Here is a 12,700-nt window from a genome sequence, read left to right on the forward strand (position 1 = left end):
TGTTTTGTTGGACGGAAAATTGCAGACTAATTTCAGTAAATTTTCTGAGGCACTCTTGGCAGGCAGGACTCTGAGCCTAGAGAGCGCAATTAGAACATTTACTCTTAGATTTTAAATTTCCCAGCTGACTCTCAAGCAATTAATCAAAACACTCCGAAAAAAAAATCAAAGGACTTGAGTGTTGGCAACGCTGTTCTGTTCTATTTGACATCAATTTTTTAAAAAGCAGGCAAATGTTTTTAAGCAAACATTGATCTTTACATTAATCAATGCAAGTCTTGCATCAAGTGGACACACTGCAGAGCATACAGGGGGCAGAAAATGTGATAGACACTAGTTACAGGGAGGTTGTCACACCACAGGTTCAGTCAGGTCGACGGCTGACCGCCAGGAGAGGCAGGCAGGTAGTGCAGGAGTCTCCTGTGGCTATTCCCCTTTCAAACAGGTATACCGTTTTGGATACTGTTGAGGTGGGTAGCCTGTCAGGGGAAGATACCAGCAGCAGCCAGGCCTGTGGCACCACACCTGGTTCTGCTGTAGAGCAGGGTCGGGCAAAGAGCAAGCGAGCAGTTGTAATAGGGAACTCACTAGTTAGAGGCACAGACAGGCGTTTCTGTGGCCGCAATTGAGACTCCAGGATGGCGTACTGCCTCCCTGGTGCCAGGGTCAAGGATGTCTCTGAGCAGTTGCAGGACATTCTTAAGGGGGAGGGTGAGCAGCCAGAAGTCACATTACATATTGGTACCAACGACATAGATAGGAAAAGGGATGCGGTCCTGCAGTGTGAATATAGAGAGTGAGGCAGAAGGCTAAAGTGCAGGACCTCGAAGGTAGTAATTTCTGGACTACTAACGGTGTCACGTGCTAGTGAGAGTAGGAATAGGAAGATTAGGCAGATGAATGTGTGGCTTGAGAGCTGGTGCAGGGGGCAGGGATTTAGATTTTTGGATCATTGGGATCTCTTCTGAGGAAGGGGTGACCTGTTCAAGAGGGACGGGTTATACACCTGAACTGGACGGGGACTAATATCCTGGCGGGGAGATTTGCTAGAGCCACTCAGGAGGGTTTAAACTAGTTTGGCAGGGGGGTGGGATCCAAAGCAGTAGAGAGACAGAAGAGAAGGTGAGGACAGCACAGAAGTTAAAGAGAGCACATTAAATAGTAAAGGCAGTGTCAGTAATCCTAGTACCAGACAGATCAGGCAAAAGCAAGACAGAGAGCAAGGGAAGTCCAGATTAAACTGCATTTATTTCAATGCAAGAGGCCTGACCGGCAAGGCAGATTAACTCAGGGCATGGATGGGTATGTGGGACTGGGGTATTATAGCAATTACTGAAACATGGCTAAGGGAGGGACAGGACTGGCAGCTCAATGTTCCAAGGTACAGATGCTATAAGAAAGATAGAACAGGAGGTAAGAGAGGAGGGGGAGTTGCACTTTTGATTGAAGAAAACATCACGGCAGTACTGAGAGGGTTCGCCCACTCAGTTTACATGGGTTGAACTGAGAAATAAGAAGGGGGAAATCACTTTGATAGGGTTGTACTATAGACCCCCAAATAGTCAGCGGGAAATTGAGGAGCAAATGTGTAAGGAGATTACAGATAGCTTCAAGAAAAATAGGATGGTAATAGTAAGGTATTTTAACTTTCCCAACATTGACTGGGACAGCCATTGTATTAGAGGCTTGGATGGAGAGAAATTTGGTGTATGACAAATGTGAAGTAATGCATTTTGGAAGGTCTAATACAGATAGGAAATATACAGTAATTGGCAGAACCCTTAAGATAGGCAGAGGGATCTGGGTGTACAGGTACACAGGCCACTGAAAGTGGCAACGCAGGTGGAGAAGGTAGTCAAGAAGGCATAAGGCATGCTTGCCTTCATCGGCCGGGGTATTGAGTTTAAAAATTGGCAAGTCATGTTGCAGCTTTGCAGAACCTTAGTTAGGCCGCACTTGGAATATAGTGTTCAATTCTGGTCGCCACACTACCAGAAAGATGTGGAGACTTTGGAGAAGGTACAGAAAAGATTTACCAGGATGTTGCCTAGTATGGAGGGCATTAGCAATGAGGAGAGGTTGGAGAAACTTGGTTTACTCTCACTGGAACGACGGAGGTTGAGCGGCGACCTGATGGAAGTCTACAAGATTATGAGGGGCATGGACAGAGTGGATTGTTAGAAGCTTTTTCCCAGGGTGGAAGGGTCAATTACTAGGGGGCATAGGTTTAAGGTGCGAGGGGCAAGGTTTAAAGGAGATGTAAGAGGCAAGTTTTTTTACACAGAGAGTGGTGGGTGCCTGGAACTCACTGCCAGGGGAGGTAGTGGGAGCGGATACGATAGTGAGTTTTAAGGGGCGCCTGGACAAATACATGAATAGGATGGGAATAGAGGGATATGGTCCCCGAAGGGTAGGGGGTTTTAGTTCAGTCAGGCAGCATGGCAGTTGCAGGCTTGGAAGGCCGAAGGGCCTGTTCCTGTGCTGTAATTTTCTTTGTTCTTTGTATTCAGGAGGAATTTCTCATTCAGTATGTGGATGCCCGACTAAAGAGGGGGCAAAACAGGTGGACAGAGTGGTGAAGAAGGCATTTGGCATGCTTGGTTTCATTGGTCAGAACATTGAATACAGGAGTTGGGACGTCTTGTTGAAGTTGTACAAGACAGTGGTCAGGTCACACTTGGAATACTATGTACAGTTCTGGTCATCCTATTATAGAAAGGGTATTATTAAACTAGGAAGAGTGCAGAAAAGATATACTAGGTTGCTAACGGGACTTGATGGTTTGAGTTACAAGGAGAGGCTGGATAGACTGGGACCTTTTTCTCTGAAGTGTAGGAGGCTTAGGGGTGATCTTCTAGAGGTCTATAAAATAATGAGGGGCATAGATCAGCTAAATAGTCAATATCTTTTCCCAAAGGTATTGGAATCTAGAACTAGGGGGCATAGGTTTAAGGTGAGAGGGGAGAGATACAAAAGTGTCCAGAGAGGCAATTTTTTCACACACAGGGTGGTGTCTGGAACAAGCTGCCAGAGGTCGTAGTAGAGGCGGGTACAATTTTGTCTTTTAAAAAACATTAAGACAGTTACATGGGTAAGATGGGTATAGAGGGATATGGGCCAAGCGTGGGCAATTGGGACTAGCTTAGGGGTTTAAAAAAAAATGCGTGGCATGGACAAGTTGGGCCGAAGGGCCTGTTTCCATGCTGTAAACCTCTATGACTCTAAGTGCATATTTTCATTTTTTTTCGCTTACTTCTCGAGTCATTTTTTTTCTCACCTGGGTATAGTGTCTGACTATTACATTTAATTGCCAAGATGCATACTTATTGGCCTGGATTTTGCCATAGTAATGACAATGACTGCCAGTGTTTGCTGCCGTTACTCCTCTAAAACTGACAGCAACGTTTGGAGTCTGTGCATGCGCAATTAAATATGGAAATCCCGTAGCTGCTGTCAGTGATTTTATACAACCCGATAGAGTACGTAGTTGAAACAACCGCAGATGGTAGTTAAGTAGAAATTATTGAACTGATGAAAACTTGCCCTTTTCCACTGTTGGTCTCGCTATTAAACCTTTGGAAAAGTTGCACCTTGTTTATGAGGTACGAAGTTTATAGTTACTGCAGAACATCTTCAATATCCCTGAAATTGTATACATGCAGTTTTTCAAATTTCTCCATTCCATTCTGACAGAAAATCCTATTAAAATATGTTTTAAGAAAGTTAATCATGTTTCAGTTTTGACCCTAACAATATATGTACATTGCGATCATTTATTTCTCACTAAAACTTTTAATTCAAAGTAAACAATTTAGTGCATTTTACTTCCTGGGGTGTTGTCTATGAGAATACTTAAATACTCGTGGCTGCTTATTGTGCTTAATTAAGTCACTGCTGGATGCTTGGTGATCATCTTCACTTGGCATCAGATTCAAACGAATGGTGCAAAATGGGAAATCCACACCGGAGATTGTTAAATCTTTGTCAGCGAGTGCCGTTGCTTCACCACTGGGGTGATTGTCCCTTTATGGGTCACGTGGCCTGTGTGACCAATCAGGACTCAGTGTGGAGTCACCCATGGTATGAGAGACTCCTAGGCAAAGAGACATTTTGGGAGCTAGCTACAGCCACCAGGCTGCTGCACAATTCTTATTAATAAATACCTTTTGTGTTCATTAATGAAGTTTTTAAAATGCATCTTTACACCTGGCAATGAGGATATATTATCCTGACCTTGTTTGCATTCTTGCAGCCCGAAGCATGCCCGACTCCAAATCATTTAGTGAGCTCGTAGATTTAGTAAAGGCTCAATTGCAACCTCAACCATCAGTCATATTCCAGTGATTCAAATTTAATTCAAGGGTGAAAGCCCCAGGCGAATCAATTGCGACCTACATTGCAAAACTGAAGCAATTACTGGAGTATTGTGACTTTGGAGTCACCCTAAACAACATGTTAAGTCTGTGGTGTGGACAATGATGCTGTTCAACACGGATTGTTTGCAGAGGTTAATATAAATTTTGGACGAGCAATGGAGATCGTGCTGGCCATGGAAAGCGCTGAAAAAGGTGCAGAAGAGTTGAAGAGTGCTGAAAATAGCATCATTCGCCACTTTGGGCAGGAAGCTGTAGCCAGCTGTGGTGCCAAAATCACCAAAGCAGCCGCAAAGCGGGAAACAACTTCAGCCACCAACAAAACAAAAAGATCCAGAAGGCAATGAGTAAGTAATGCTTAAAGTGGAATGTTACCAATGTGGAGGGAACCACACTGCAGAATCATGTCGGTTTAAGGAGGCTGCGTGGTTTTGTCACTAAAGAGGACATTTGATAAAGCAGTGCAAAGCCAAGTCAAGATTGCTGAGTAATCAGTCAACTAAGATGTTACAAGTAGACAATGTGGAAGAGCCTAGCACCTGTGATTCTGGTATTCACTCTGTTTAATCTAAAAACAGGTAAGATAGACCTTATTACTGTAATGCTCCGGGTAATTGGGAAGCCTCTTAAGATGGAAGTGGATACAGGGGCAAGCATACATTTCAGTTGCAAAAACAGGCAGGCAGATTAATATCTGAATGGCCATAAATTAGGAGAGGTGAATGTGCAACAAGACTTGGGTGCCCTCACACACTAGTCACTGAAGGTAAGCATGCAGGTACAGCTGGTAGTAAAAAAGGTAAACAGTATGATGGCCTTCATAGTGAGAGGATTTGAGTACAGGAACAGGGATGTCTTGCTGCAAATTATATAGGACATTGTGTAGCAACAACTGAAATAGCAGCTTTGGCCTCCTTATCTGAGGAAGGATGTTCTTGCTCTAGAGGGAGTGCAGAGAAGGTTTATCAAACTGGGATAGCAGAACTGACGTACGAGGAGTGATTGAGTCGGTTAGGGTTGTATTGGCTGGATTTCAGAAGAATAAGGGAGATCTCATTGAAACCTATAAAGTTCGAACAGGACTCAACAGGATGGATGCAGGAAGGATGTTTCCAATGGTGGGAGTGTACAGAACCAGGGGTCACTGTCTGAGGATACAGGACAGACCATTTAGGATAGGAGTAGTTGAGACCAAAACATTATATACTTTCAAGAAGCAGTTAGATATAGCACTTGGGCAAAGGGGATCAAAGGATATGGGGGGAAGCGGGATCAGGCTATTGAGTTGTATGATCAGCCATGATCGTAATGAACGGTGGATTAGGTTCAAAGGGCCGAATGGTCTTATCCTGGTTCTATTTTCTATGTTTCTGATATCTATAAAAATATTACTGTAAGACACAATCGATTTGCCTCGGGCTCACACCCTCAAATTAAATTTGAATCTCTGGAGTATGACTGGTGGTTGAGGTTGCAATTGAGCCTTTACTTAATCTCCGAGCTCACTAAATGATTTGGAGTCGGGCATGCTTTGGGCTGTAAGAATGCGAACAAGGATATAGGTCTGAGTTCCACAAACAGTGAGGAGAATTGCTTTGCGTTTTGCCTCCTCCCCTATAAAGTAGAAGGAATCCATCCATTGAACTTGAAGAGTATTTCTGCTGAGTTGAAGACTTATACAGAAGAAGTAATAAAAATAAAAGGCACCATCATGGTGCCTGTAAGCTATGGGTAACAGTCAACCCAGCCACAGTGATAATAGTGACGGGTCAAAGACCAAGCCTTCTCAGCTGCGATTGGCTTAGAGAAATCAAGTTGAACTGGGCCAAATGGAGGCTTCAACTGGCCTCCGATCCCCCAGGAGTGGCCATGTCACGCAGTCCCGGTCGCTCTGCAGTGGCGCTTCTCCCCAGCGTGCCATCACACCAGTGAGGGTGGAATCGGCTGTGAGGGCAGAAGCCGCTGTGCTACGCCAGGTAAGTGTTTTAAAATTTATGTTATAGGCTTCAGGCCCTTTCTGGGCGCAAAGCCTTTCTCACCAGCAAAACAGGGCTGGGAAGACAGAAAACCGATTCATAACTTTTCCCCTCACGTTGTCTTCCCTGCTCGCCACGCCAGTAAGATCGCACCCAAAATACTTATCTGATGGGGAAATGAGCCAGTTTCCAAGGAAATGAAACCATTCTTTACCCGCAAGAATGCACTTAGTTGTCAGAATGGCATCACACTCTGGGGAGCAAGAGTAATCATGTTGTGTAATTCAGTGAGAAGCAGCTCTCTGCCTGGTACACTGAATTACACAGCGCTTATCTTGGTGTGGCCTGGTATTGACGCTGGTATCGAGAAGTTAGTCAAGCACTGTCAATAGTGATGATGGCAACTAAGGTTGCCTGCTATAGTCCCACTGCACATGTGAGAATGGCCTGGCTGGCCATGGGTACAAAACCACATTGAATATGCTGGTCCATTGCCAGGCGCAATGTTTTTGCTCATGATTCAGACATGCTCTAAATGAATGGAAACTTTTGTGGTGAAGTCACCTATCACATGCTACCATCACAAGATTACGCCAATGCTTTTAAATTCATGATTGATTACCTGAAGTCATAGCATCAGACAATGAAGCTGTATTCACAAAAGCGGAGTTTCAACATTTCACCGCTCTCAATGGTATTAAACACATTAGAATTGCGCCTTACCACCCAGCATCAAAGGGACTAACCAAGAAAGCCATCTAAACTTACAAGTCTTGGCTAAAGACACAGTCAGGAGGAATCTTGGAGACCAAAATCTCATGATTCCTCCTGATCTATCGTACTACTCCACGTGCAACAGCTAGTTACACCAGCACAACTGCGAATGAAAGGTCGTCTCAGAATGAGATGAGCCTTGTGTTTCCAAATTTTCCTAGGGAAGGTAGAAGCCAGCCGAAGTAATCAGAAAGCAAGCCATGATTCACATAGTACAGCATGATCATTTATGATAAATGAAGCTCTATGTGTGAGAAACTTTGCTAGTGGGTCAAGTTGGATCCCCAGAATTATTGTCTCTAAGACCAGACCCCCTTTTATGCCAATTAAATGTGGAGGGACAAATATTCGGAAACACCTGGACCATGTGAGGAGTAGAGAGATGCTCCAGCAGTCAGTTTTGCCATCAAGAAATATTTTCGAACCCATAAGCACCAAAGTACCTGATCGACCTGTTATTAACATAACACATATCTCTATGGAAGCAAAGTGCCAGAAGAGATACTCTTTATTGCAGTTCCTGTTAACGTTGATGCTGTGGAAGCATCTCAGACAACAGAGTAACACTGCTCTATAAGAAACAGAAAACCCCCTCAAAGATTCAATTTATAACTGTCCAACTCATAAGTGAATAAGTTATTGAAGATTGTATAGAGGACTTAAAGGGGGAGGGAGGTGGTCATTATCCCTTATAGTCAGCACAATAGAATAAGGGTCACATGGCCTGTGCAACTAATTGGGACTCAGAGTGTGGAATCACCCCATGGGGTGAGAGACTAATTTTAGGAGCTAGCTACAGCCATAAGGCTGCTGTACAATTCTTACTTATTTATACCTTGTGTGTTCATGAAACAAAGTTTATGAAAGTGCATCTTTACAACCACTGATAGCAAAATCTGGGCAATTAGTTTGACTTTGCAGTTCTAAGTGGCACTTCTGTTTCACCAAGCCCCAGTATTCAGTTTGGCTTCTCTAGGTTATACTGCCTGTATTTTTAATGTATTCCCAGTTGAGTACTGAAAAATACAACTGTGCACTCAAGTTCCTTTGTGGGGCAGGGGGAAGTGGTGGCAGTAAGAGAGTATGAAATGGGAATGAGAGAAGTCTCTGTGCATAAGCCGAGAAACAAATTAAAATTGGCCTGTTCAGGAGCAGTCAGTTACTGAGACCTTCCAACAGTCAGTAGGCTAATAAGTCATATAATATTTATTACATGTAAAAGGCAACTGACAGCTTGACAAGTTAGGTTAACTTTAAATGATTTTTAAAACTGCAATTTTTAAAAAATTGAGCATAGAAATTATAGTGGACTGCAAAAAAATATTCAGAATAGGCTAGTAATCTAAATTTCTGCAAACAACCATACATGCATACGAATTAGAAGCAGGAAGACTCAAATTTCCTCAACACCATTTTCCCTTCAAACAGCAGCCACCCCATTCCCTTTGACTTTATTTGTCAATCAGAACCTATCTAACTCAGCCTTAAGAATATTCAATTATCTTGTCTCCACTGCTCTCTGGGAAAGAGAGCTCCATAGACTTATGACTTGAGAAAAAAAATCTCCATCTCCATCGCAAATGGGAGAGCTCTTATTTTCAAATTATATTCCCTATTTTTAGTCGCTGTCACAAGGAGAAACACCCTTCAACTCCCCTCAGGATCTTGTATGATTCACTCATATCACCTCTCATTCTTCTAGACGCCAATGGATTCAGGCCCAAACTGCCAACCTTTCCTCATAGGTTACTCATAGACTCTGAACTGCCTCTAATGCAATTATATCTTTCCTTAAATAAGGAGACCAAAACCGTACAGAGTACTCTACTTTTATATTCCATTCTTCTTGCAATAAACAACAACATTCCATTTGCCTTCCTAATAATTTACTGCACCTGCATACTAATCTTTTGTGATTTCTGTACCAGGACACCAAGATTCCTCTGTAGCTCAGAGTTCTGCAGTCTCCCCATTTACAAAATCTGCTGCTTTTGTACTCTTCCTACTAATATGGACTGGTTTACATTTGAAATCACTGAGAAACAGCACTCTTCACAGACAGGGCTGAACCCCAGGCATCGGAAGGGCAGGGGAAAGGAACAAAGGGTAGGAAGACAATGGAGTCATACCCACAACACAGGATCTACTCCCAAAGATGGAGCTACCTGAAGATAATCGGGAACCAGTGCCACATGAGAATGTGTATCATCAGGCAGGTGGTTAGTGATATCTATGTCCTCATCGCCGAAGGCCTTTTACCGCACAGCACTGCTTGCCACGTTCTGCCAGTAGACATCAAAGTCACTGGGGCCTAGGACGTCTTTGCTTCTGGAACCTTCCAAGGATCAGCTGTGGAACTTAGTGGCATCTTGCAAATGGCTGCACGACCACTGCATCACACGGGTCTCTGATGTCCACTGCTGAAAGCCACCCCTTGCACCTCCTGCCAATGCCTCTCATCCCTATGAACCCCACCCCATGAGCACTTTCTCAACATCGCTCACGCACCTGGTGTGCCTGGGTTCCTCCTCAATCCGAGGTCTCAGATGTGTGTCGTACCAGTAGCAGCCACTGCCTCTCCAGTAGCGCTGCTGAGTATAGAAGAACTGCCAGCCTCTGATTGACTGGCAGGTCTTGGTTAGCAGGCCTCCACCCAAGGGTCCTTGCTTCGGAGGAAGGTCTGCCAAGTATCTGAGTGGCACATCATTATTTAGGTCTTCACTAAATGGGTTGACATGGGACTCTCACCACTCTCTAGCCAGAGGCATCAGCTCCATTAAATTCAGTTCCTGGTGTGATGATCATGCAGGTATGGGAGATGAAGTATTTTGCAATGAACTAAGGTGCATAAAGCAACAGGTCGAAGCAGAACCAGGAGAACAACCTGGAGCAGAAATGACTTAGGACATCGTGGATTTAATTGTGGAAATTAAGAGAAATACCAGATTTTGAAGGAATAGAGATAAAGTAACTAACTTACAACTTCTGAACTTCAGCCCAGAGCGTGTTCTGCAAAAGATGATCTTCTGAGGGAGGCTCTGCAGGAAATGTGGAAAAAAATGCATCAAAATGAAAATCAGTCACTTTACATGATGGAGGTCCAAATTGTGTCTCGTGGGCTATATATTTATCTTTCTGCACTGATATTTACAGTTAAAATTTTTGAAGACCTGGAAGTATGCTCAAAGTTGACAACTGAACTAATGGTGGATAAATCTTAGGTCATCATGAACTGCAGTATCAACAAAAGGAGACAGTGGTTAGCACTGCTGCTTCACAGCTCCAGGGTCCCGGGATCGATTCCCGGCTCGGGTCACTGTCTGTGTGGAGTTTGCACATTCTCCTCGTGTCTGCGTGGGTTTCCTCCGGGTGCTCCAGTTTCCTCCCACATTCCAAAGATGTGCGGGTTAGGTTGATTGGCCAGGTTAAAAATTGTCCCTGAGATGCATAGTTAGAGGGATTAGCGGGTAAATATGTGGGGGTAGGGCCTGGGTGGGATTGTGGTCAGTGCAGACTCGATGGGCCGAATGGCCTCCCTCTGCAGTGTAGGGTTTCTATGATTTCTATGATTCTATGATATGCAAACTAATGAGAATACTCTCAAAGTCTTTATATCATTTATAAAAGTCCATGGTACGTAACAAAGCAGTTCATAAGAAATCCAAATTCCCTCCACACCCATTCACATGCGTGTTTTTCTGCTTTGATAAGTCTATCTCCTTTTTTCACTTAGCCACTTTTTGGTTCTTCTCTCTAGTTTCCTCCACTTCTTGGCACCCAGTCATGCCACCTTCAAATTTCTCTACTCTTGGGTACATTGTCTCCCAAGACCTACTCCAACCCATCATCCAACTCCTACTGCTCCGGACTTGAAGCCCTTTGGAAGAGCTCACAGATATATTTTGCACTTCTCTCAGTATTCTCTGAACTGTTCAATGAAACTCCTGTTGTAGCCCCCGTACAAGTACCAGCCCCAACTTCTTTCACAATGACCCTCCCATCCTGCAAACCAGCAGAAGTTTACCTAGCCAGTCTGTTTCCCATTCAAATCACTGCCATCTGTGTCACCTTGGATCCTGCCAGATGATCAACAACCATCAACCCCCCTCTTCATGTCCCTCCAGAATATCCATTCACTTGGAAACAAAACCGCTGCCATCTGCAATGGTGTTTAAAAAATTCTTTCACAGGATGAGTGTCGCTGGGTAGGCAAACATTTTTATTGCACATCTCTAATTGCTCTCGATAAGGTGGTGGTGAGCTGCCCTCTGAAACTGCTGTAGTCCATGTGGTGTAGGTACACCCACTGTGCTGTTAGGGATGAAGTTCCAGGATTTTGGCCCAGCGACAGTGAAGGAATGGTGATGTATTTCCAAGTCAGGATTGTGTGTGGCTTGCAGGGGAACTTGCAGGTAGTGGTGATCCCATGCATCTGCTGCCCTTCTTCTTCTAGATGGTAGAGGTCCTGGTTTGGAAAGCGCTGTCGAAGGATCCGAGGCGAGTTCCAGCAATGCAACCTTGTTTTGACTGACTTGGCTCACTCAAACCACTGTGGTGATATTGGCCATAATGACTAAATCGTAATTTGATTTCTCCCCCTACTCCTCTTTCTTTCCTTCAAGCATCTCATTAGATTCCACCCACCATCTCCATTAAAATCTTCATCAACTATTACTCTCCTAAACCCTAGTCCGTGATTCAAACCAAAATATTCTGCTGCCTTTCTTACTTCAGTTCCTGCACCTGCACTGCTTTCTCCTAACCTTTGGATCTTCCTCCCAGATTCCTTCACCCTTTCTTCTCTTAATTTGTCATCCTCAAGCCCTCCCCATACATTTTTCTTATATAAATTCACCACCCACACTCACAGCCAGCCAGCCTTCAAACCTAGCTAATTCACCTTGCCTCTCTCCCACAAATAAGGCCTTATCTGACCACTTAATTCTATATTTCACCATGCACAATACACAACTCAAAGAACAAAGAACAAAAAATATAGCACAGGAACAGCCCCTTTGGGCCTCCAGGCCTGTGCCGATCATGATGCCCTAACTGAGCTAAAAAAAACCTTCTGCCCTTATTCTGGCCATATCCCTCTATTCCCTCCCTATCCATGTACCCATAGAAATTCCTTTTTGACATTGTTTGATTGTTCCATTTTGGCCAGAAAAATAAAAGAGCGAGCTATTATTTAAATGTGAAGCAGATTCAAAGTGTGTAAGTGCAGAGAGATCTGGGTGTCCTTGTGCACGAATCACAGAAAGTGAGTATGCAGGTGCAGCATATAATAAGAAAGGCAAATGGAATCTTGACATTTATTGCAAAAAGGACTGGATTTAAGAAGTGTTGTTACAATTGTTTAAGGAGTTGGTGAGACCACATCTGGAGCACTATGTCCAGTTTTGGTCTCCTTACTTGTGGAAGGATTTGGTGGCACTGGAGGCTATTCAGAGGAGGTTCACCAGATTGATTCCAGAAATGAAAGGGCGATCGTAAGAGGAGCTTGGTCTTGTACCTGCTGGATGGACTTCAGAAGAATGAGAGGGGATCTGATTGACGTATATAAAATGTTAACGG

At 43.9% G+C, this 12,700-nt stretch overlaps 1 protein-coding gene across 1 annotated transcript in view; it reads right to left on the minus strand.

The window, feature by feature from the left end:
• The window catches only part of elp2 (elongator acetyltransferase complex subunit 2), a 138,040-nt gene that overhangs the window by 34,921 nt on the left and 90,419 nt on the right, over window positions 1-12,700 (minus strand). Inside the window, exon 16 of the mRNA XM_078237588.1 lies at window positions 10,104-10,161. Coding sequence (XP_078093714.1) covers window positions 10,104-10,161 — 58 coding nt within the window. The remainder of the gene's footprint in view (window positions 1-10,103; window positions 10,162-12,700) is intronic.

Source organism: Mustelus asterias, chromosome 2 (genome assembly GCF_964213995.1).
Source record: "Mustelus asterias chromosome 2, sMusAst1.hap1.1, whole genome shotgun sequence".
Classification (NCBI taxonomy): domain Eukaryota; kingdom Metazoa; phylum Chordata; class Chondrichthyes; order Carcharhiniformes; family Triakidae; genus Mustelus; species Mustelus asterias.